Source organism: Oncorhynchus kisutch, linkage group LG8 (genome assembly GCF_002021735.2).
Source record: "Oncorhynchus kisutch isolate 150728-3 linkage group LG8, Okis_V2, whole genome shotgun sequence".
NCBI classification, from domain to species: domain Eukaryota; kingdom Metazoa; phylum Chordata; class Actinopteri; order Salmoniformes; family Salmonidae; genus Oncorhynchus; species Oncorhynchus kisutch.
This window is the reverse complement of record NC_034181.2, coordinates 62,369,805-62,392,948: the sequence shown is the minus strand read 5'-3', so window position 1 is coordinate 62,392,948 and position 23,144 is coordinate 62,369,805. Positions and strand designations below refer to the sequence as shown.

General features: G+C 40.7%; 3 protein-coding genes across 8 annotated transcripts; 2 read left to right on the top strand and 1 right to left on the bottom strand.

Moving 5' to 3' along the window:
* Window positions 1–5,867: 5,867 nt before the first annotated feature.
* LOC109895448 (methylmalonyl-CoA epimerase, mitochondrial-like) lies at window positions 5,868–7,189 on the bottom strand. Its single transcript, XM_020489130.2, has 3 exons — window positions 6,982–7,189; window positions 6,401–6,744; window positions 5,868–6,275 (listed from the first exon to the last, which is right to left on the bottom strand). The coding sequence occupies exons 1-3, from the start codon at window positions 7,007–7,009 to the stop codon at window positions 6,123–6,125; spliced, it is 525 nt and encodes a 174-aa protein (XP_020344719.1). The 5' UTR covers window positions 7,010–7,189; the 3' UTR covers window positions 5,868–6,122.
* Window positions 6,785–12,380, top strand: mphosph10 (M-phase phosphoprotein 10 (U3 small nucleolar ribonucleoprotein)). 3 transcript variants are annotated; one of them, XM_020489128.2, is made up of 11 exons: window positions 6,785–7,355; window positions 7,740–8,424; window positions 8,542–8,699; window positions 8,824–9,004; window positions 9,137–9,278; window positions 9,420–9,487; window positions 10,071–10,208; window positions 10,332–10,442; window positions 11,338–11,445; window positions 11,633–11,863; window positions 12,092–12,380. In XM_020489128.2, the coding sequence occupies exons 1-11, from the start codon at window positions 7,270–7,272 to the stop codon at window positions 12,239–12,241; spliced, it is 2,058 nt and encodes a 685-aa protein (XP_020344717.1). In that variant the 5' UTR covers window positions 6,785–7,269; the 3' UTR covers window positions 12,242–12,380. The 3 variants fall into 3 exon arrangements, with proteins under 3 accessions (XP_020344717.1, XP_020344718.1, XP_031686650.1); XM_020489129.2 differs by having other exon boundaries at window positions 6,787–7,355; window positions 10,335–10,442; XM_031830790.1 differs by having other exon boundaries at window positions 6,817–7,355; window positions 9,137–9,487.
* A 677-nt stretch (window positions 12,381–13,057) lies between these two features.
* Window positions 13,058–22,969, top strand: LOC109895449 (IST1 homolog). 4 transcript variants are annotated; one of them, XM_020489132.2, is made up of 11 exons: window positions 13,058–13,217; window positions 13,630–13,783; window positions 13,871–13,967; window positions 15,409–15,589; window positions 17,366–17,453; window positions 17,791–17,874; window positions 19,021–19,131; window positions 19,320–19,484; window positions 19,799–19,924; window positions 20,561–20,606; window positions 20,730–22,969. In XM_020489132.2, exons 2-11 carry the CDS (start codon window positions 13,781–13,783, stop codon window positions 20,900–20,902), a joined length of 1,074 nt encoding a protein of 357 aa, XP_020344721.1. In that variant the 5' UTR covers window positions 13,058–13,217; window positions 13,630–13,780; the 3' UTR covers window positions 20,903–22,969. The 4 variants fall into 4 exon arrangements, with proteins under 4 accessions (XP_020344721.1, XP_020344724.1, XP_031686648.1 ...); XM_031830788.1 differs by having other exon boundaries at window positions 13,161–13,217; window positions 13,765–13,783; window positions 20,600–20,606; XM_020489133.1 differs by having other exon boundaries at window positions 13,161–13,217; window positions 13,765–13,783.
* The last annotated feature ends 175 nt before the right edge of the window (window positions 22,970–23,144 follow it).

The following is a 23,144-nucleotide window of genomic DNA, read 5'->3' as shown; positions in this document are numbered from 1 at the left end:
TAATTTTCATCATAGGTGCACTTCAACTATGACAGACAAAATGAGAAAAATAATCCTGAAAATCACACTGTAGGATTTTTTTATGAATTTATTTGCAAATTATGTGTTTGGTCACCTACAAACAAGCAAGATTTCTGGCTCTCACAGACCTGTAACTTCTTCTTTAAGAGGCTCCTCTGTCCTCCACTCGTTACCTGTATTAATGGCACCCGTTTGAACTTGTTATCAGTATAAAAGACACCTGCCCACAACCTCAAACAGTCACACTCCAAACTCCACTATGGCCAAGACCAAAGATGTCACAGTCTGACCATCGTTCATACAGTGCCTTGCGAAAGTATTCGGCCCCCTTGAACTTTGCAACCTTTTGCCACATTTCAGGCTTCAAACATAAAGATATAAAACTGTATTTTTTTGTGAAGAATCAACAACAAGTTGGACACAATCATGAAGTGGAACGACATTTATTGGACATTTCAAACTTTTTTAACAAATCAAAAACTGAAAAATTGGGCGTGCAAAATTATTCAGCCCCCTTAAAGTTAATACTTTGTAGCGCCACCTTTTGCTGCGATTACAGCTGTAAGTCGCTTGGGGTATGTCTCTATCAGTTTTGCACATCGAGAGACTGACATTTTTTCCCATTCCTCCTTGCAAAACAGCTCGAGCTCAGTGAGGTTGGATGGAGAGCATTTGTGAACAGCAGTTTTCAGTTCTTTCCACAGATTCTCGATTGGATTCAAGTCTGGACTTTGACTTGGCCATTCTAACACCTGGATATGTTTATTTTTGAACCATTCCATTGTAGATTTTGCTTTATGTTTTGGATCATTGTCTTGTTGGAAGACAAATCTCCGTCCCAGTCTCAGGTCTTTTGCAGACTCCATCAGGTTTTCTTCCAGAATGGTCCTGTATTTGGCTCCATCCATCTTCCCATCAATTTTAACCATCTTCCCTGTCCCTGCTGAAGAAAAGCAGGCCCAAACCATGATGCTGCCACCACCATGTTTGACAGTGGGGATGGTGTGTTCAGGGTGATGAGCTGTGTTGCTTTTACGCCAAACATAACGTTTTGCATTGTTGCCAAAAAGTTCAATTTTGGTTTCATCTGACCAGAGCACCTTCTTCCACATGTTTGGTGTGTCTCCCAGGTGGCTTGTGGCAAACTTTAAACTACACTTTTTATGGATATCTTTAAGAAATGGCTTTCTTCTTGCCACTCTTCCATAAAGGCCAGATTTGTGCAATATACGACTGATTGTTGTCCTATGGACAGAGTCTCCCACCTCAGCTGTAGATCTCTGCAGTTCATCCAGAGTGATCATGGGCCTCTTGGCTGCATCTCTGATCAGTCTTCTCCTTGTATGAGCTGAAAGTTTAGAGGGACGGCCAGGTCTTGGTAGATTTGCAGTGGTCTGATACTCCTTCCATTTCAATATTATCGCTTGCACAGTGCTCCTTGAGATGTTTAAAGCTTGTGAAATATTTTTGTATCCAAATCTGGCTTTAAACTTCTTCACAACAGTATCTCGGACCTGCCTGGTGTGTTCCTTGTTCTTCATGATGCTCTCTGCGCTTTTAACGGACCTCTGAGACTATCACAGTGCAGGTGCATTTATACGGAGACTTGATTACACACAGGTGGATTGTATTTATCATCATTAGTCATTTAGGTCAACATTGGATCATTCAGAGATCCTCACTGAACTTCTGGAGAGAGTTTGCTGCACTGAAAGTAAAGGGGCTGAATAATTTTGCACGCCCAATTTTTCAGTTTTTGATTTGTTAAAAAAGTTTGAAATATCCAATAAATGTCGTTCCACTTCATGATTGTGTCCCACTTGTTGTTGATTCTTCACAAAAAAATACAGTTTTATATCTTTATGTTTGAAGCCTGAAATGTGGCAAAAGGTCGCAAAGTTCAAAGGGGCCGAATACTTTCGCAAGGGACTGTATGTGTTTTCCTTGTTTTAGTGTTGGTCAGGACGTGAGCTGGGTGGGCATTCTATGTTGTGTGTCTGGTTTGTCTATTTCTATGTTTGGCCTGATATGGTTCTCAATCAGAGGCAGGTGTTAGTCATTGTCTCTGATTGGGAACCATATTTAGGTAGCCTGTTTTGTATTGGGTTTTGGTGGGTGATTGTCCTTAGTGTCCTTGTTCCTGTCTCTGTGTTAGTTTACACAAGTATAGGCTGTTTCGGTTTTCGTTACGTTCATTACGTTCTTTGTTTTGTAGTGTTTATAATTTATTCGTGTTTTACGTTTGTTTATTAAACATGGATCGCAATCTACACGCTGCATTTTGGTCCGTCTCTCCTTCACCACAAGAGAACCGTTACAAAAGAGCTGTCAAAGGACACCAGAAACAAAATTGTAGACCTGCACCAGGCTGGGAAGACTGAATCTGCAATGGGTAAGCAGCTTGGTTTGAAGAAATCAACTGTGGGAGCAATTATTAGGAAATGGAAGCCATACAAGACCACTGATAATCTCCCTTGATCAGGGGCTCCACGCAAGATCTCACCCCGTGGGGTCAAAATGATCACAAGAACGGTGAGCAAAAATCCAAGAACCACAAGGGGGGACCTAGTGAATGACCTGCAGAGAGCTGGGACCAAAGTAACAAAGCCTACCATCAGTAACACACTACGCCGCCAGGGACTCAAATCCTGCAGTGCCAGACGTGTCCCCGTGCTTAAGCCAGAACATGTCCAGGCCCGTCTGGAGTTTGCTAGAGAGCAGTTGGATGATCCAGAAGAAGATTGGGAGAATGTCATATGGTCAGATGAAACCAAAATATAACTTTTTGGTAAAAACTCAACTCGTCGTGTTTGGAGGACAAAGAATGCTGAGTTGCATCCAAAGAACACCATACCTACTGTGAAGCATGGGGGTGGAAACATCATATTTTGGGGCTGTCTTTTCTACAAAGCGACCAGGATGACTGATCTGTGTAAAGGAAAGAATGAATGGGGCCATGTATCGTGAGATTTTGTGTGAAAACCTCCTTCTATCAGAAAGGGCATTGAAGATGAAACGTGGCTGGGTCTTTCAGCATGACAATGATCCCAAACACACCGCCCGGGCAACAAAGGAGTGGCTTCGTAAGAAGCATTTCAAGGTCCTGGAGTGGCCTAGCCAGTCTCCAGATCTCAACCCCATAGAAAATCTTTGGAGGGAGTTGAAAGTCTGTGTTGCCCAGCCCCAAAACATCACTGCTCTAGGGGAGATCTGCATGGAGGAATGGGCCAAAATACCAGCAGCAGTGTGTGAAAACCTTGTGAAGAATTACAGAAAACATTTGACCTCTGTCATTGCCAACAAAGGGTATATAACAAAGTATTGAGATACACTTTTGTTATTGACCAAATACTTATTTTCCACCATAATTTGCAAATAAATTCATTAAAAATCCTACAATGTGATTTTCAGGATTTTTTTTTCTTCTCATTTTGTCTGTCATAGTTGAAGTGTACCTATGAGGAAAATTACAGGCCTCTCATCTTTTTAAGTGGGAGAACTTGCACAATTGGTGGCTGACTAAATACTTTTTTTGCCCCACTGTAAGTTGCATGGACTCACTGTGTGCAATAATAGTATTTAACGTGATTTTTGAATGACTACCTCATCTCTGTACCTCACACATCTGTAAGGTCCATCAGTCAGGCAGTGAATTTCAAAAACAGATTCAACCACAAAGACCAGGGAGGTTTCCCAATGCCTCGCAAAGAGCACCTATTGGTAGATGGATCTTTTTTTAAATAGCAGACATTGAATATCCGTTTTTGCATGGTGAAGTGATTAATTACACTTTGGATGGCGTATCAATACACCCATTCACTACAAAGATACATGCGTCCTTCCTAACTCAGTTGCCTGAGAGGGATTTCACCATGAGTCCAATGGTGACTTTAAAACAGTTATAAACTTGTCTGTGATAGGAGAACTGAGGATGTAGCACAACATTGTAGTTACTCTACAAAATTAACCTAATTGACGGAGAAAAGGAAACCTCTACAGAATAAAAATATTCCAAAACATGCATCCTGTTTGCAATAAGGCACTCAAGTAAAACTGCAAAAACTGTGGCAAAGAAATTAACTTTGACTTGAATACAAAGTGTTATGTTTGGGGAAAATCCAACACACAACTGAGTACCACTCTTCATATTTTCAAGCATGGGGGTGGCATCGACAAGGACTCTTATCTTTTTATAAAAAGAGACTGAATATGGCTGAGCACAGGCATAATCCTAGAGGGAAACCTGATTCAGTCTGCTTTCCAACAGACACTGAGTGACAAATTCACCATTTAGCAGGGCAATAACCTAAAACACAAGACCAAATATACACTGGAGTTGCTTACCAAGACAACATTGAATGTTCCTGTGTTGCCTAGTTAGTTTTGACTTAAATCGACTTGAAAGTCTACGGCAAGACACGAAATGTCTTGACAGAGCTTGAATAGTTTTTTAAAGAATAATGTGCAAATATTGTACAATCCAGGTGTGCAAAGCTCTTAAAAGACTTACCCAGAAGGACTCACAGCTGTAATCACTGTCAGAGGGTTGAATACTTATGTAATCAAGATACAGTACCAGTCAAAAGTTTTAGAACACCTACTCATTCAAGGGTTTTTCTTTATACTATTTTCTACACTGTAGAAAAATAGTGAAGACATCAAAACTATGAAATAACACATATGGATTCATATAGTATCAAAAAGTGTTAATTCAAAATATATTTTATATTTGAGTTTCTTCAAATAGCCACCCTATGCATTCTCTCAACCAGCTTCATGAGGTAGTCACCTGGAAACCATTTCAATTAACAGGTATGCCTTCTTAAAAGTTCATTTGTGGAATTTCATTCCTTCTTAATGCATTTGAGCCAGTCAGTTGTGTTGTGACAAGGTAGGGGGGTATAGAGAATATAGGCCAATTTGGTAAAAGACCAAGTCTATATTATGGCAAAAACAGCTCAAATAAGCAAAGAGAAACGACAGTCCATCATTACTTTAAGACTTGAAGGTCAGTCAACATTTCAAGAACTTTGAAAGTTTCTTCAAGTGCAGTCGCAAAAACCATCAAGCGCTATGATGAAACTGGCTCTCATGAGGACCGCCACAGGAATGGAAGACCCAGAGTTACCTCTGCTGCAGAGGATGAGTTGATCTAGGCACCAGACTGGTGACAAATGATGGGCAAAGCTACTGAATGTACCTATTTCACAGCAAATTAAACTATTACATGCTTAACACTGCAGAAGGTCAGCGACATAAACATATTGCCTGAACTGTAGTTCCAAAACAAGAGCCTGACTAATGTCATTAGGAATATATGCTGAAGGCTATGATTTTATATTCATGCCGAAACTGTGAGGAAGTTCCTTTTGCATTTCTTCGCTCCAATTCCTAACAGCCTGGAGAACTACGGCACTGAGGAAATAAGAAAAGCCTGCTGCAACACTAAAGACTGGACAGGCTGCTTAAAATGTCCATGCAATTAAACTTAAATGCTTTTAGTACACTGAAACGACCTTATTACACTCAATATATGCTTAACATATCAGTTTATACATTTTTATATTAAGACATTTGTCCTGTTGCATAGCAAGCTCAACTGAGATTATCAGAAGTTGCCAATCAAAAGGCCATTTTGCTCTTCTTCACAATGAGAGAGTGCATTCCTCTGAGAGCCAGCTGAAAGGTGCATGATTATTGAATTTGCTCCTAATAAATCTTTCCCAGCAGCTCTATCATCTCAGTTAAAATCAGTGTGAAAATAAATGTTGAGTTGTTTCACATAAAAACATGTATCCATGTACACTTCACGTTTGACTTGCACGTAAAATTAATTAATTAATACATTTGACATTTTTTACACTCCATACAATGCATAGAGTCAATCATAGAATTTATTCACAGCAGAGGCAAATAGACACTTACTTTAATGGAAGATAAAGATTTTTTATTTTTTTTAAATGGATCAAAACCCTGGTATTAAACATATATATTTTTTGATCTACCTTTGCATTCATTATTACTGGTGGAAAAAGTGCAATAATGAATCCAATTTTCAAACCGTCTAATTGTGAACTACAGAGTTTGAGACCTGTGGGTATTCAGGCTTGCTCCAGTTCCACAAGTACTCCATCACAGTCTTTTGGGTGGAGGAACATGACAGGTTTCCCATGAGCGCCTATCCGTGGTTCAGCTGACAGGGTTCTTATGTTCCTAGCCTTCAGATCCACTATCGCTGCACTGATATCATCAACCTGAAATCACAAAAATAACATATAATTCCAGTAGAGGACAGATGAGGAGACAAGGACAGAGTGAGTGAATACAGCTCATTCATGTGGGCTGAACAGCATATGCAGCATTGCTCAGACTGACTCACCTCAATGCAGATATGGTGCATCCCACCAGATTTGTTCTTCTGTAGGAAGCCTGCGATGGGGCTCTTCTCCCCGAGTGGGTGCAGCAGTTCCAGCTTTGTATTACCCAGCTCCACAAAGACAGTGTAGACTCCATGTTCAGGAAGGGGAACTTTATCGCTGACCTGAGCCCCCAGCACATCTCTGTAAAGAGCAGTGGCTTTCTCCATGTCTGGTACAGCAATAGCGATGTGATTTAGCCTTCCCAGTTTCCAGACAGATCCTGGAATACCTTGGCAGAGTGGTGTTGAGATTGAAAGTGTCCTCAGGGTTGGAGAATAAGTGTGAAGAACACACTTTGAGAGACCTGTAACAATATAAATTAGTACAGCCATGCCATGCTTTTTCCGGAGTACGGATCTTATTTGATTGAATATACTACCTGGATAAGTCAAGTAGCTAGCAACAGGGAACACTTGCTGAAAGTAATTCTGCACTAACAACGGTGGATTTGGCTTACTTTGTGTAGCCTGAGATCAAGTCTAAAAATACTGTTTTTGACATGTGAAATAATATTTATCAGATATCAGCTATTTATACTTACGTGCAACCTTCAACACGGACGCCGCCATATTTTCGAAAATTCGTGCAACGTAGGATAGCGAATCGCTTTGAATGTCAAGACAATGGGATAGAGCACACTTATATTGCTTTTCAATTAAAAACCGTACATTGCACTTGTAAATACAGTTATTTGAGATATTAATGTTGTCTATCCAGCTTGCTAAATCTTAACCTGACCTGCTATCCGGATCTTTGTAGCACAACAGAGATTGTTTCCGGGGGGAGCATATCTTGTTGTTACACACATGTTCACATGTGAGGAAAAACGATGGCTACCGTGGATATAGGTAACACGTTGGAGTGTTGTTTAAAGCTACTAAACATAAAAACTGCACATCCAGAACATTTTCTTAGGTAAGTGCAACATTTGTATAATAATATCCAGATATGTTTAACTTAAAAATCTATTAATTTACTTTCTGCCATCGTTACACAATGCTAAGGCTAACTAGCTTATAGCAAGCAAACATCTGCAAGCATTGCCTGTTTGGTTAGCTAGACCACGTCATCAAATATTCTTAAAGATAGCCCAGTAGCACCGATAAACTTGATTCTACTACATTAGCTACACTTGATTAGTTGAGCCAGGTATTGGTACTTGGCTAGAACAAACCCCGGCACACCCTGTGGGTTTTCAAGGCCAGGGTTGGTTGAAGAAGACTGCTAACGTTACTAACCGCTGTACTACTTGAAGAATACTAACAAACATTGCTCATTTTATTTTTTCTTTGTGTATAGTCTTCAGGGTGCCGTGGCAACAGACTTCACTTATCTCACTAAGACCCTGTATGATTTACACAAAACCCACGAGCCAGCAGGCTCAAAGGGAAGCCCTCTGGACCAGCTGGTGGTTGAGAACTTTGACGAGGAACAGATATGGCAGGAGCTGGAGCTCCAGAATACTGCAGTGCTGAAGCACTTTGAGACAGCAGTGAGTCAGGCTGCCTTGGATACAGCTCTGAGTATCCTGTTTGATGAAGAGGATGCTGATGAGGAGCCAGATGAAGGGGTTGACCAAGATGGTGAAGACTTAGAAGAGGAGACGAGAGATGGGGATTTGGAAGATGATGGGCAAGGAGAAGAACCACACATGCTTAAAACTGCTATGGATGCCTTGAGAGGGGATAACACAGACGAGGACTCTGATGTAGATTTTGATGTGGACGCATTAGAAAAACAAGCTAAACAGAAGAAATGCTCAGCGGCGAGAGAGTCAAAACCACTGGGTCCTCCATCAGAGGTTGATGACAGGTTCTTCAAGCTCTCAGAGATGGAGTCCTTTCTGGACGATATGGACAGAAGGGAGGGGAAGGAGGGGGACGGTGATGTAGACTACTTCCAGGACTTGCCCTCTGGAGATGATGATGACGTAGGCCTCTTCAGTGAAGATGTTTCTTCCAAAAAAACAAAAAAAACAAGCACCGTATGTATCATAAAGTTTTTCTCACTGCCAGACCTAGCTACTGTTCTGTGGTGTTTCAGGTCTTTATTGTAGCCAAACACACTGAATTCCTATTAATATACTATGTTCTTTCTGTAGCTGAAAAGTTCCAGGAATCTGAAGTACAAAGACTTCTTTGATGCTGTGGATGATGATCCTGCACAAACAGCTGACCAATCAGACGCAGAGGATGAGGACAACAGTATAGATGGGATGCAAGATGAGGATGATGATGAAGAAGAAGAAAAAGAAAATGAGTATGTGGCTGATGCAGGAATCTCATATGAATGTCATGGTTGGAATTGCATCAAAATGGAATATAGGGCAGGGATATTCATTTTGTCCTTAAGATAAGAATGGTTTGTTCCTTTGCTGTTTTAGGGACTTCGTTGAGGATGAAGAGTGCAGACAAGCCAAGGAGGCTTTGAAACGGGTGACCTTTAACCTACCTGGAGAAAGTGATGCCAGTGAGGGAGAAGACATGGCGGACATCTTTGGAGGAAAGTCTCAAAATACAACAGAACCTGAATCCAAATCATCCTTTGAGAAACGACAAGACAAGGCAAGCTTTTCCTCTGGCTGTTTTAGAATATCTAAATTGGTCTGTGTCATTTAATAAACTTTTTTTTTCATCTGCCGTATATATAACTTTATGTAGCAGATTAATGAGATGGTACATTCTTACATTACACAGATGGCTGAAAAGATCCAGGATTTGGAAAAGGCTGCCATGGGAGAGAAGCCATGGCAACTAACAGGAGAGGTGTCTGCTCAGGCTCGCCCAGAGAACAGCCTTCTTGAGGTGGATGTGGCATTTGACTCGGCCTCCAGGATGGGTACATACCACATGTTGTCAGTCTGTTTTAGTTTAGCTTTCAGTCCCGTTGGAAATGGTTTAGTATTTTACTTACTGCAAGTTTGTGTGCCAGAGAGGGTGCTTGTTCAGTCAGGTAACATTTTGCTCTGTTTTCTCTCAGCCCCTGCTGTAACAGAGGAAACCACTTTGCAGCTGGAGGACATAATCAAGCAGAGGATTAAAGACCAGGTCAGTGTATAGAGTGGTCGGTTGTTTAGCAACGAAACCGACCAGTGCTCAACTAGGGGGCAAAACAGACTGGGTTGGCTTAGATTGTTGACAATATGTAAACTATATTTCTTCTCCACTGTTTATTGAAAACACACATTTGCACAATAAGAACTTGTCTTTCAAGTACATTGTTATAGTTTTTGCTAGATAGTGAATTTGAGCCATTTTAGTATAGACATCAGTCAAAACAGGACCTAGTATCAAGAACAAGATAAAACTAGCTGAAAAGAGTCACCTATGATTCCCCACATGGCAGCGTCAGTCATTGTTGCTAGCTACTGTATCTGGCCATTCAGAATCACAACACATGGACGTCTGCACCATTGAATCGCGTGCATCGTTTTCGTGACGGTAGCTAACCCGTCTCTCTAGAGACATAAATCAATCTTGACAAACTGAACAACTATTCTAGGTTGGATCCAGCTGAATGGGTCATCATCGTTTCATTGAGTAAAGAACAAGTATAGGTCTATCCAGTATTTAAACCACATTGGCACATTTCAAAGGTAATTTTATTTTCTGACTTGTATTTTTTTCCAAGGCGTGGGATGATGTGGTGCGCAAGGAGAAGCCTAAGGAAGAGGTATTTGAGTACAAGAAGAGGCTGACTCTGGACCATGAGAAAAGCAAGCTGAGCCTTGCAGAGGTTTATGAGCAAGAGTACCTCAAGCAGAATCAGGTAGTTTTTCCCTTATATTTTAGTGTGAACATACTTGGCTTTTTTCTATATTGCAATTAATGCATTTTTTGTTTGTTGAATGGATTATTTATATTATTTCTATCTATTTCCCTTGTATTTCAGCAGAAGACAGAGGATGAAGAAAACCCAGCCCATGTAGAAATTCAAAAGCTCATGGATTCTCTATTCCTTAAACTTGATGCTCTCTCTAACTTCCACTTCACACCCAAACCGGTGAGTTTTCCTGTCAATGCTTCCATGTGCCTTGGACACTGCAAAGCTGCAGCTGACTCAAAACAAAGCAGCACGCCTTGCCCTTAACTGCACGCACAGAACTAGCATCAGCACCATGATAGTCTTTCATGGTTAGGGGTTGAGGAGAAATTGACTACTTCTCTTCCAGTCTTTTTAAGAAACAGTTGTGTGTTGAAAATGTCTAACTTCTTGTATAATCTATTTGCATACACTTCAAACAGACATACATGACACTCCACTATGGGTTTCTTCGCGGTACCCAAACCAAAAACAGATTTAAGTCACTCAGTTATGTGTAGAGCCATGTCATTGTGGAACGCTCTGCCACCAGAGGTTACACGGGCAAAAAGCAAGTTTTGCTTTAAAAAAACATCTTGTATCACAGCATCTCTAATCTTTTTAAAGATCTCATTTAACTGTACTGTATACAAGAATAGTGCGTACGTAGTATTTTTGTTGTCTCTGTCTTTCCTATATATAACTTATTTATTTAATGTAATATCTTATGATGTTCTTGTCTATTACTGTTCTGTACTTTGTCATGTGTTTGTATGTTTTATGTGGAACACTAGCATTTGCGTGACAACCAGAATTTATGCTTGTCTTTTAAAGATGCTATATTTAAGCAATAAGGCACAAGGGGTGAGGTATATGGCCAATATACCACGGCTAAGGGCTGTTAAGCACGATGCAATGCGGAGTGCCTGGATACAGCCCTGGACCGTGGCTTAAAAATAAATGTTTTGTCACACCCGAATACAGTGCTATACCAGGGCTTTCAGAAAATCTGCATTCGGAGTTCGAACCACCCAGTTTATAATGAAGGGAACGCTTTTTGCACAATATTGATATGTTTGACTTTTGTGTCCTGCAGCCTGTTCCCGAAGTGAAAGTTGTCTCCAATTTGCCTTCTATTGCTATGGAGGAAGTTGCGCCAGTCAGTGCTAGTAGTGGCTCTCTATTGGCTCCAGAGGAAGTCAAGGTTTGTCATGCATCCCTTTCCAATATGTTTCATGTTATGGGAAATCATATTCTAGTGGAGTATACTGATGTGTACAAAAGCATTCAGGGGTTGAGGACAACCAATGAACTACTGTGTTTTCCATCATAGTAGCCTTTTAGTAGATGCTTCTGAGGCCAGGGTAACACCGTTTCCTTTCTGATCTTAGGAGAAGAACAAGGCTGGCGACGTGCTGGGTGACTCTGAAAAGACCTCCACAGACAAGAAACGAGAGAGACGCAAGAAGAAGAAGGTGAAGCGCGTCAAGATCCACGAGAAGGAGAAGAAACAGAAACTGAAGGAGGCTAACAGAACTGGAGAGAATAAGAAACCATCAAAGGCAGAGGTGGCAGAAAACCTCAAGAAACTCACAAAGGGAGGCAAAGCAACATTATTAAAGGTCAGTGTTTTCTTTCTGCAGGTCTCGTTTTTATATTTAGTTGACATCGTCTTTCAAATGCAAGCCCCTCCATTATATTTGTGTGATCCATATAGACTGATAAGGCCATTGTGTTCTCCACACATTTTCATTTGTATTTATTATAATAGCTAGGATTCAGCTGTCACAGTTGCAAATAATTTCTTAAAAATAGATGTTGAGCTTTTTTTTATTTGTTCTCTGTTCAAGGATGAGGGGAAGGATAAAGCTCTCCGCTCCTCCTCCGCCTTCTTCTCCCAACTACAAGACCAAGTGAAGAGCCAGATCAAAGGAGCCAAGGACCCGGGCTCCAAGAAGAAGAAACACAAAGAAGTCTCAGCCAGCAAACTCAAATTGTAACATTTAGATTGTTATGATGTATGTGTTATGGTAATGCGTATTTCTTTGTACAGATTTTTAAAGCGAACGCTGCAATTTATGTTAACCAGTGCTCTCGCAAGTTTGTAATTTGCAATAAAAATTTAAGAAGCTAAACTTCTCATGATTTAATTTATTCTGACTTTTTGTGACCAATTAGATTCACACTATTAATCTGTTCAGCTAATCGATCTGTGGGCAGCAGGTGAAAAATCTGCTGATGTGCACTTGGACAAGGCACTTAACCATAATTTTCTCCAGGGTCACCATTCTACTATGGCTGACCCTGTAAAACGGGTGCCAAACTCATTCCATGGAAGGTCTGCTGTTTTATTTGTTTCAATCAAGACCGAGACAACCAGGTGGGAGTTCCTTACTAATGTGATCTTAATTCATCAATCAAGTACAAGGGAGGAGCGAAAACCCGCAGACACTCTGCCCATCCCGTAAAACCCCTTTTAACTGCATTTCCGGTGTACGTGACACAAACGTGTATTATTATTTAGCTAAATAATTTATTAAATTAGTGATTCTTGTTCGAAGTACACACTACTACAACTTGCAGCTTATTTTTCACGTGAGTGAATATTTAAATGGCTTTCATGAGCTAAAGAAAAAAAGAGCTGCGGGTTGTAGTTTTAAAACTTGCTGCCCTGTGCAGTTTGACCAGCTATATTGTGGTCGTCTACCTCAAAACATATCTGGCTATGTAGCTACTGTATTGTACATTTATGGCATTGGGGTGTAACTTCGTTGGAATCTATTGTATGCCTCTCCAATCCACCATCGCCTTCTAGTGGTGTAAACAGCAGGTGTGAAACGCCCACGTTATGAAAATGTCCCGTGACGTAACTCAGTCATCTGGGTTTTTTTGTGCCGCAGAAGGAGGAAGGCTCAACATTCACGGAAGTCAAGCAACTCGACAAGTTGCTGTTTACCTAGCTAACGACACTAACAGGTAATGTAAACAAATGGTGTATTAGATATAACATGTACATTATTATATATACTATGCTTTTATTGGTTGATCGTTTTTTGTATAGGTAACATTACTGTAGCTAGCTGGAAACGTTTTGATTCAAACAGCACTGCTTTGTTTATCAAACTAGCTAACGTTAGCTAGCTATCTTGCTAGCATAACTACTGGTAGCTAACTAACTAGATTTATTCATCCTTGTTGTGCGAACTAGCTAGTTAGCTAACCATTTCCTTTACTATGTGATCCATGAACGTGGATTTTGTTAAACTAAGTAAAATGTGTATACTTTCTGAATTGCTGATAGAGGCGATGTAAGTTAGCCAGTTATTGGTTTCAGAGGGTGGATACTACTGTTAGCTCAATGGCTGTCTGTTTTATATGCCTGCTTCAGTCCTACCTGCCTGTAGTCACTGGTGTGGCCATCAACACGCTCATACGATGGTGATGACTCACTAGGGTCGAAACCTCTCCTTATTCCCTCTCCTTATTCCCCCATCTCCTTCATCTTCACGTTCTCTGATCAAAGGATAGGTGAAAACAATATGGTGGGTGATGTCAGTGTGGCAAAGAAATAGTCAGACTTGCCAGTATGTATTGGCTCTTTTTAATACCAACTTATTTTGTTTCCTTAGCTGGCCATCATGCTCGGTGGAGGATTCAAAGCAGAAAGACTCCGGGTCAATCTCCGACTGGTGATCAATCGCCTGAAGCTCTTGGAGAAAAAGAAAAGTGAGCCTGGCAACTACAGTACCTGTCAAAAGTTTGGACACACCTACTCATTCCAAGGGTTTTCTTTATTTTAACTATTTTCTACATTGTAGAATAGTGAATACATCAAAACTATGAAATAACACATGGAATCATGTAGTTACCAAAAAAGTGTTAAACAAATCTACATTTTATATTTGAGATTATTCAAAGTAGCCACCCTTTACCTTGATGACAGCTTTGCACATTCTTGGAATTCTCTCAACCAGCTTCATGAGGTAGTCACCTGGAATGCATTTCAATTAACAGGTGTGCCTTAAGTTAATTTGTGGAATTTCTTTCCTTTTTTAATGCATTTGAGCCAGTCAGTTGTGTTGTGACAACGTAAGGGTGGTATACAGAGTTTAGCCCTATTTGGTAAAAGACCATATTGTGGCAAGAACAGCTCAAATAAGCAAAGAGAAACGACAGTCCACCATTACTTTAAAACATTACATTTTCTGGATTGACTAACCTTCAAGAACTTTGAAAGTTTCTTCAAGTACAGTCGCAAAAACCATCAAGCGCTGTGATGAAAATAGCTCTCGTGAGGACCACCACAGGAATGGAAGACCCAGAGTTACCTCAGCTGCAAAGGATAAGTTCATCAGAGTTACCAGCCTCAGAAATTGCAGCCCAAATAAATGCTTCAGAGTTCAAGTAACACACATCTCAACATCAACTGTTCAGGGGAAACTGTGTGAATCAGGCCTTCATGGTCAAATTGCTGTAGAGAAACCACTACTAAAGGACACCAATAAGAAGACTTGCTTGGGCCAAGAAACATGAGCAAATAGACATTAGACCGGTGGAAATCTATCCCTTGGTCTGATGACTCCAAATTTGAGATTTTTGGTTCCAACAGCCGTGTCTTTGTGAGACGCGGAGTAGGTGAACGGCTGATCTCTGCATATGTGGTTCCCACCACATGACCTGGCCTCCACAATCACCTGACCTCAACCCAATTGAGATGGTTTGGGATGAGTTGGACCGCAGAGGGAAGGGAAAGCAGCCAACCAGTGCCCCGCATATGTGGGAACTCCTTCAAGACAGTTGGAAAAGCATTCCAGGTGAAGCTGGTTGAGAGAATGCCAAGAGTGTGCAAACCTGTCATCAAGGCAAAGGGTGGGTACTTTGAAGAATCTCAACTATAAAATATATTTTGATTTGTTTAACATTTTTGGGGGTTACCACATAATTCCATGTGTTATTTCATAGTTTTAATGTCTTCACTATTCTACAATGTAGAAAATAGTTAAAATAACGAAAAACCCATGAATGAGTGGGCGTGTCCAAACCCTTGACTGGACATACACACAGACACCGTGCAAGCTGTAGCCTAGTCTCTGTTAATTTACATTTTTGTATCTCGGGTTGTCTTTAAAATAAATGCTTACAGAATGGATCTTCTGTCTCTTTGTAGCTGAGCTAGCTCAGAAGGCGCGGAAGGAGATTGCAGACTACCTGTCAACAGGGAAGGATGAGCGAGCACGGATCCGTGTGGAGCACATCATCAGAGAGGACTACTTGGTAGAGGCCATGGAGATCCTAGAACTGTACTGTGACCTGCTGCTGGCTCGCTTTGGCCTCATCCAGTCCATGAAGTAAATGAGCCAGCCTAGAGGACTCCGACAAGGAGGCTCTTTCTCAATTGTTTATTTCCTTGCCTCCTCAAAACACATTGGATGAGGTTAGAGAGGGGAGCAGCCTTGGGACTTCTCTTCCAATGCGTTTTGAGACCGAGACAAGAGAGGATGCATGGAATCGAGTAAAGGCAATTGAAAGAAGAGCCAACATTTCTCCTGGTCAAGGAAAAACTCCTTGCCCTATTATCGGTGTATGAGTTTATCCTTCAGGGCATGTGTTGCGCGCTGTTCTCCCAATTTCTTCAGAGCGCATCAGAGCAGAATTATTGCATTGACAGGCGGTTTTGCGGTCACAAGGTGATCAAAGTGCAGAGCATATTTGTTGATATTCCTTGCTAGTTAGTGAGTTATTTGCCCAGAAACACTACATTTTTGGTTTAGAAACGGATCATGCGGCCATGAAAATCCTGGAAAAGTTGTGTGCATCCCCTGCATATATGCCAGTGTCATTGGGCCTGAGGGGAGAGATTGCAGCAGCTAGACTATGGCCTATAAAATAATGATAGACAAACGGACTAGTTAGCCAATTCAAAACATATGGTGTAGCCTGGTTAGTTAAGTATTTAGCTAATAGCATGTATTAATGTCAAACAACAACAAAAATTGTTGTCCAGCGCTCTTGAATAAACTACCCTCACGCAGATGATGAACGGGTGAGTTAACCTACTCCTGTTATAAAAAACGCATCTCAAACACTCAATTGGAGTTGACTCTATTCCCCTCTATTCAACATTGGGCATGTCATTCTGACAGTGTTAAAACATATTATTAGAATAGCTAGAGCCTGGACAATACCAGTGGCGCAATATTTCTTCCATGGCAAAAATGAAAACCCGAAGCGGATCCAATTCTTTGTTCCTTTTTAAAAACCTGCTGTATGTAAAATACTGTGTGCTATAGCTTGGAAAATACATAAATGACTGGATGACAACATAATGTTTGTTTCCAACATTAGGGCTGGTTTCCTAAAGAAGTTAAATCCGCTTTGTGTTTTGTTTCCATGCCACGGTACTAACGAGTATCGCCCCGGCCCCAAGAGTAGCCTAATTTTGAAATGACTCCTATCCTGTCAATAGATCTCCACGAAAACCTTAATATTTCAGCCTTACATGGTTATAGATAAACATGTCTTAGTTATTTACTTTGCTTTGAAGTAGCCGACATAAGCCATTTGATCCCTTATTCATTAAATAGTATTTGGTTGTAAGTGTAAAAATGATTTACACTATTTTAAGGATTGCCAACCATTCTCCAGGAGAGCCTTAAAGGCCGGCAGGTATCCTATAGGTTAGAGCGTTGAGCCATTAACGAAATGTTGCTGGTTGGAATATCCGAGCCGACAAGGTGAAAAATCTGTAGATGGGCCCGTGAGCAAGTTACTAAACACTAATTTACTCCAGGGGCTGCCGTACTACTATGGCTCACCCTGTAAAACTACACATTTCACTGCACCTATCTGGTTTATGTGACAAAACATGTTTTTTTTTTCAAGGGGCTGTGTTCTATTTTTTTTTATTCACATGCAAAGAAGTCAATAGGCGGAGGGTGGCTTACATTTTTACAATAATGATAAACATATTTTGTATGATGCAAGGAACCACTTTACAACACAATTTTATGTCCCCCTTTTGGCCCATGATGTTACAGACCATTTTTCGTTTGAGCTTTCAAGACTGGTGAAAAGGAAATCTGTCAAGCCATGTCCTTAACACCTATTTGTCTGTTTCTTGACAGGGAGCTGGACCCTGGCCTGCAGGAGGCTGTGTCCACTCTCATCTGGGCAGCCCCACGTCTGCAGTCTGAGGTCAACGAGCTTAAAATTGTGAGTAGTATGCAATGTGCGTTAACATGTCTAGTCGCTTGGACTAGTCTTATTATACTGCCTGATTGAAACACTTGCATCCTGCCCCTTCCCCAATACACATGTAACTATTGGACTATAAATTGTGTCTTTCTGTATTATACTTATGCTATAATGTATTATTCTATTCTACTGAGCCATTTACTTGATGTTCGTATTCTTTTATTGTTTTTGCATTGTTGAAGGAACCAGCAAGTAAGCGTTTAGTTGCGTATCCCCTACATACGACTAATAACACTTGTTGACTTAACACTTTTTGCTGTATTGTGATCCTTGATGCTGTACTTTCTCCATACAGGTGTCTGATCAGCTGTGTGCCAAATACAGCAAGGAGTATGGCAAGCTCTGTAGGACAAACCAAATCGGGACTGTCAATGACAGGGTATGCATTTTGAGATGGTCTGCTTCAAGATACAGTACCAGTCAAAAGTTTGGACATACCTACTCATTCAAGGGATTTTTTGTACTATTTTCTACAACTCTATTTTCTACATTGTAGATCAAAAATATTAAATAACACACATGGAATCATGTAGTAACCAAAAAAGTGTCAAACAAATCAAAATATATTTTTTGATCTTTCAAAGTAGCCACCCATTGATGGCTTTGCACACTCTTGGCATTGTCTCAACCAGCTTCATGAGGTAGTCACCTGAAATCCATTTCAATTAACACGTGTGTCAAGTTAATTTCTGTCTCAAATGCATTAAGGAAAGAAATCCCAATCAGTTGTATTGTGACAAGGTAGGGGTGGTATACATAATATAGCCCTATTTTATAAAAGACCAAGTCCATATTATGGCAAGAACAGCTCAAATAAGCAAAGAGAAACGACAGTCCATCGTTACTTTAAGGCATGAAGATCAGTCAATACAAAACATTTCAAGAACTTTGTGCAGTCGCAAAAAAACATCAAGCGCTACGATGTAACTGGTTCTCATGAGGACCGTCACAGGAAAGACCCAGAGTTACCTCTGCTGCAGAGGATACGTTCATTAGAGTTACCAGCCTCAGAAATTGCAGCCCAAATAAATGCTTAACAGACACAGCTCAACATCAACTGTTCAGAGGAGACTGTGTGAATCAGGCCTTCATGGTCGAATTGCTGCAAAGAAACCACTACTAAAGGACACCAATAATAAGAAGAGACTTGCTTGGGACAAGAAACACAAGCATTGGACATTAGACCGGTGGAAAGTGGGAGCTCCTTCAAGACTGTTGGAAAAGCATTCCTCATGAAGCTGGTTGAGAGAATGCCAAGAGTGTGCAAACCTGTCATTAAGGCAAAGGGTGACTACTTTGAAGAATCTAAAATATATTTAGATTTGTTTCACTTTTGTTTTTTGTTACTACGTGTGGTATTTCATAGTTTTGATGTCTTCACTATTATTCTACAATGTATAAAATAGTAAAGACAAAAATAAAAACCTTTTGAATGAGTAGGTGTATCTAAACTTTTGATTGGTACTGTATATGTTGATGTGTTTGTTTCTGTGCCTAAAAAATATTTCTCTGCTTTACCCCATAGCTCATGCACAAACTGAGTGTAGAGGCTCCTCCTAAGATCCTGGTGGAGCGCTACCTCATTGAGATTGCCAAGAACTACAACGTGCCCTACGAGTCAGACGCCATGGTCAGAGTGAGTAGCTGATGATAACCTGTCTCCCTGTGCCCACCCCCTGACTGACTCTACTATTTATATACTACCAAGTCTGGAACCAACAGGACCCTGAAATCCCCCCCCACCCCCCAAGCCATAAGACTGCTAAATAGTTAACTAGGCATGTGATGAATAACATTTTATTTGAAATCCCCCCCCTCCCGCAGCCAGAGGTGTGTACAGGTGAGGAGGCTGACCTCATAGATGTGGACTCTGACTTCAAGAAGCCAGGAGGTGGTGGTGGTGGTGGCGGCGGTGGTTTCACAGCTGGGGCCATGCCTATGCCCATGGGCCCCCCATCAGCGTTCAGCTACCCAACACCCAAAGGAGCCGTAAGACCATCTTTTTTTCCTATAGTGTCTTGAATGACACCTCTCTTGTTTGGCGAGATCGCTGCTTACAGATGGAGTCCGCAGTATGGGGAAAACAGCGCCTCTGACCGCTATTGTTCGTGCAGCAGTACATATTATGCTTTTCTATTCCGCGTGTGCGCCGATGTCACAGCGGAAGAAAACAGTCTCAGTTGTTTGCAGTAACTTCGTTGTTGTTGTAATACCGCCAACAGACATGGCTGTTTCACCATTAAGGATTCCAGCTTTAAGAAATATAGAGATGTTGATATGAATGTACGTTTTGTTGTCTTTAGATGCCCGGCCCCATAGGGTTCAACGGCCCCTCCGTTGGCACATATGATGCCTTTAACAACTTCCAGCCTCCGATGAGAGGAGGGCCGCCCCCTGAGCTGCCGAGCTGCCCTCCCACCTACCAGTCTGTAAGTGTCAGAGCCCCCTGCCCCTTCTGCTTCTCCAGACAGATGGACAGACGGCCAGTTCACCTTTCAGGGAAGAGGAGTTCATTATAGTTTGCTTGTGCCATCGCTTGTCTCTGCAGCACAGTGCTATGCTACAGGGACGTGATAGGGATTGGATAAGAACAGATGGAAAGTGGAAATGGCCATAGCTGGTATTAACTGCTAATCACTAACCTTGTGCTGAACTGCATACAACTGTCTTTTGAATGCTCTGAGTGAGTTTAATATGCTGAAACAGATCTGCTTGCTGTCAAACTAGTATGTTACTGGATGTGGCAGGGAAGCCATGTTCTTCATAGTGAAGTGAATGCAATTTGAGGTTAGTTATATTATGAGCAAAAAGCAAGAGCTAATTCTTACCCCAGCGGTGTTGACTTTCTCTGCAATGCACTACTTCAATGATTATTCCTCCCCAATCACATACTAACATCCAAACATTGTTTTTCTCTGCAATGCACTACTTCAATGATTATTCCTCCCCAATCACATACTAACATCCAAACATTGTTTTTCTCTGCCTTCTCATGTATCTATACAACTTTAACATTTCAACATGCAGGCAGGGTAGAGAGATCATGATGTGTGTGTATTTTTCAGATTGATGAGCTGTCTATTAAACCTTCTGATCGATCCCAGGTATCTGGTAAGTCGTTTTCAAATAATGTTTCCTTTTTTTCCCGCGTCAATCTCTTCAGCGATATTGTTGCATAACGGTTGCATTGGGGTGTATTTGTAATGTCATTCTAAACCTATGTTCTTTCCACAGGCCCCGGGCCTTCATCCCAGATCTACGATAACAACGCCCTCCCTGAGCTGCCCTCAGTTCCCGACACGCTTCCCACTTCCTCCTTTGGAGTTGGACGCAACACTGCGAGCTCTGATGACATCGACTTTGATGATCTGTCACGGCGCTTTGAGGACCTGAAGAAGAAGACCTAGTCCTCCAGTATCCTATCATCATACTGTGTTGTCAGTCACTGCAGCTACAGTATCAGGAAATATTGAAATATTTGGATTGGCACCCTTTGCAGTGAAACTCTCCTCATTGTGTAGTTTTACTGATGTTAATGTTAACTGTACCTCATTCAAACAGGTGAAGGCCCTATAGAGGGCTATTTGACAGTACATTTTATTATCGACTATGTCCAATCAAAACTGGACCATATAGATGTCATCTTTATATGAGCACTTTGGATATAAAATGGCCTTCCTGATAGTTACTAGTACTCTATGTAACCTCTCAATCTTTCTCGTTGCTATGGTTGTCACGTATCCCCTTGACTCACAGTATGAGCCAATATTTGGTTAATAATCTAATAGTCTTAACTAATAGTGTCTCTCGTCCAGAGACTGGATTGAGTAATACAGGATCTTAATAGTTTGTCGTTGTGGGTTTCATGAAACAGTTTTTTACCGGTCACTGAATCACATACTAGAAAAACCTGTTTTCTGGCACGCCCATTGTGTCTCAAAATTCAGGCCTAGGACATATTCAAGGTCGTAGCACCCTATCTATGTCGGGTTTTACCCTCAGTACTCTCTGGCTCTGAACCTTTGGTGACATCTGAAACCAGTTCTATGACCGATCTGTTACCTTACATGGGGTGGAGGGATTCAATCAGACTTGAGTGATAAAGTAGAGTATTGAAATATGTAATACACAATGCTATTTATAGGAATTGTTTTATTTGTAGAGCAAAAATATGTTGGTAGGAGGTTGAAGGCAAATAGTTAGAAAATGTTTATTTTGTACATGGATTTTATTATGAGGAAATCCACTTATTGTTTTAAAGAGTATTTAGTTTAACCCTATACATGCACTTTCCGTGTTTGTGTAAAATAACCCATGCAGTGAATTGGCAAATGGAATGCATGATTTGACCATGTACGTTTGCTGTAAATACGGCCCTCAAAATGTAACGGGTTCTTCCTCCTCTTTGTGTAAAAGAGGTTTCTAGTGTGATACAGTATGTTATCTATGTATGTGTGTCCTATATGTGCCACACTGCATTCATCAGAGGCCTTCCCATTCTATAAGTATATTCAGACTATGTACACGTAACATGCAGTGGTGGGAAAAGTACCCAATTGTCATACTTGAGTAAAAGTAAAGATGCCTTAATAGAGAAGTAAAAAGTGAAATTCACCCAGTAAAATACTACTTGTGTAAAAGTCAAAGTATTTGTTTTAAATATACTTATGTATCAAAAGTAAAAGTATACATTTCTAATTATATTAAGCAAACCAGAAGAAAGCACAATATTTGTGTTTTTTAAATTTACGGATAGCCAGGGGCACACTCCAACACTCAGACATAATTTACAAAATAAGCATTTGTGTTTCGTTAGCCCTCCCGATCAGAGGCGGTAGAGATGACCAGGGATGTTCTCTTGAAAAGTGTGAATTTGACAATTTTCCTGTCCTTTTAAGCATTCAAAATGTAACGAGTACTTTTGGGTGTCAGGGGAAATGTTTGGAGTAAAATGTAAGTTTTTTTTTTAGGAATGTAGTAAAGTAAAAGTTGTCAAAAATATAAATAGTAAAGTACATAGACCCCCCAAAAATACTTAAAAGTAAAAAATACTTTAGTACTACTTAAGTACTTTACACCACTGGTAACATATAATCTTTCTTAAAAGTTGTTTGAAGTTTTGATTTTGTGTTTGATGAAAATGTGTTGAATCTTGGTGATGGAAGAAGTAGTTTTGATAAAGGTGAGAAGGGGGGGTGGATTTGCTGTTCCTGTCTTATAGCTTGTTTTCACTAATTATGATGGGTGGAAGTTAGGACTGTCTACTCCACCATCCTAAAATAAGACTAACACTAGTGTACAGTGACCTGCTCACTGCTTTGACTGATCATCCTCTAAGGTGTAATGTAGGATTGTTTGAAGAATGTTTGATACCAACTTTGATTAGCAAGTGTACCATATATCTTGTCATCTTGTCAAAACAGATAATAGCCTATGGTTTTTTCTGTCTAATAAAGGACATCTTTCTAATTGAAGTTCTGGGGTGGCAAATTTTCTTAGATGTAATTGTTTCAGTGTTTTCATATCTTGTCAAGTGAAGCAGTTCTGCTGGAATCAAAGGAACTCCGTTGGTAGTGCAGTGTAGATACTAGTACTGCCGCTAGAGAGGGTAGATTACCACATGAACAGTGAAGCTTGACTGATATGAAT

Excerpts from the sequence above, each read along its gene's own strand:
- LOC109895448 (XM_020489130.2), bottom strand. The coding sequence starts at position 7,009 with ATGGCGGCGTCCGTGTTGAAGGTTGCAC. Across the intron at positions 6,745-6,981 it reads GTCCGTGTTGAAGGTTGCAC|GTCTCTCAAAGTGTGTTCTT; the intron begins GTAAGTATAAAT and ends ATATTGTTACAG. Across the intron at positions 6,276-6,400 it reads TGCACCATATCTGCATTGAG|GTTGATGATATCAGTGCAGC; the intron begins GTGAGTCAGTCT and ends TTGTGATTTCAG.
- mphosph10 (XM_031830790.1), top strand. The coding sequence starts at position 7,270 with ATGGCTACCGTGGATATAGGTAACACGTTGGAGTGTTGTTTAAAGCTA. Across the intron at positions 9,488-10,070 it reads AGCAGAGGATTAAAGACCAG|GCGTGGGATGATGTGGTGCG; the intron begins GTCAGTGTATAG and ends TTTTTTTCCAAG. Across the intron at positions 10,443-11,337 it reads TCCACTTCACACCCAAACCG|CCTGTTCCCGAAGTGAAAGT; the intron begins GTGAGTTTTCCT and ends TGTGTCCTGCAG.
- LOC109895449 (XM_020489132.2), top strand. Across the intron at positions 19,485-19,798 it reads ACCCAACACCCAAAGGAGCC|ATGCCCGGCCCCATAGGGTT; the intron begins GTAAGACCATCT and ends TGTTGTCTTTAG. Across the intron at positions 19,925-20,560 it reads GCCCTCCCACCTACCAGTCT|ATTGATGAGCTGTCTATTAA; the intron begins GTAAGTGTCAGA and ends TGTATTTTTCAG.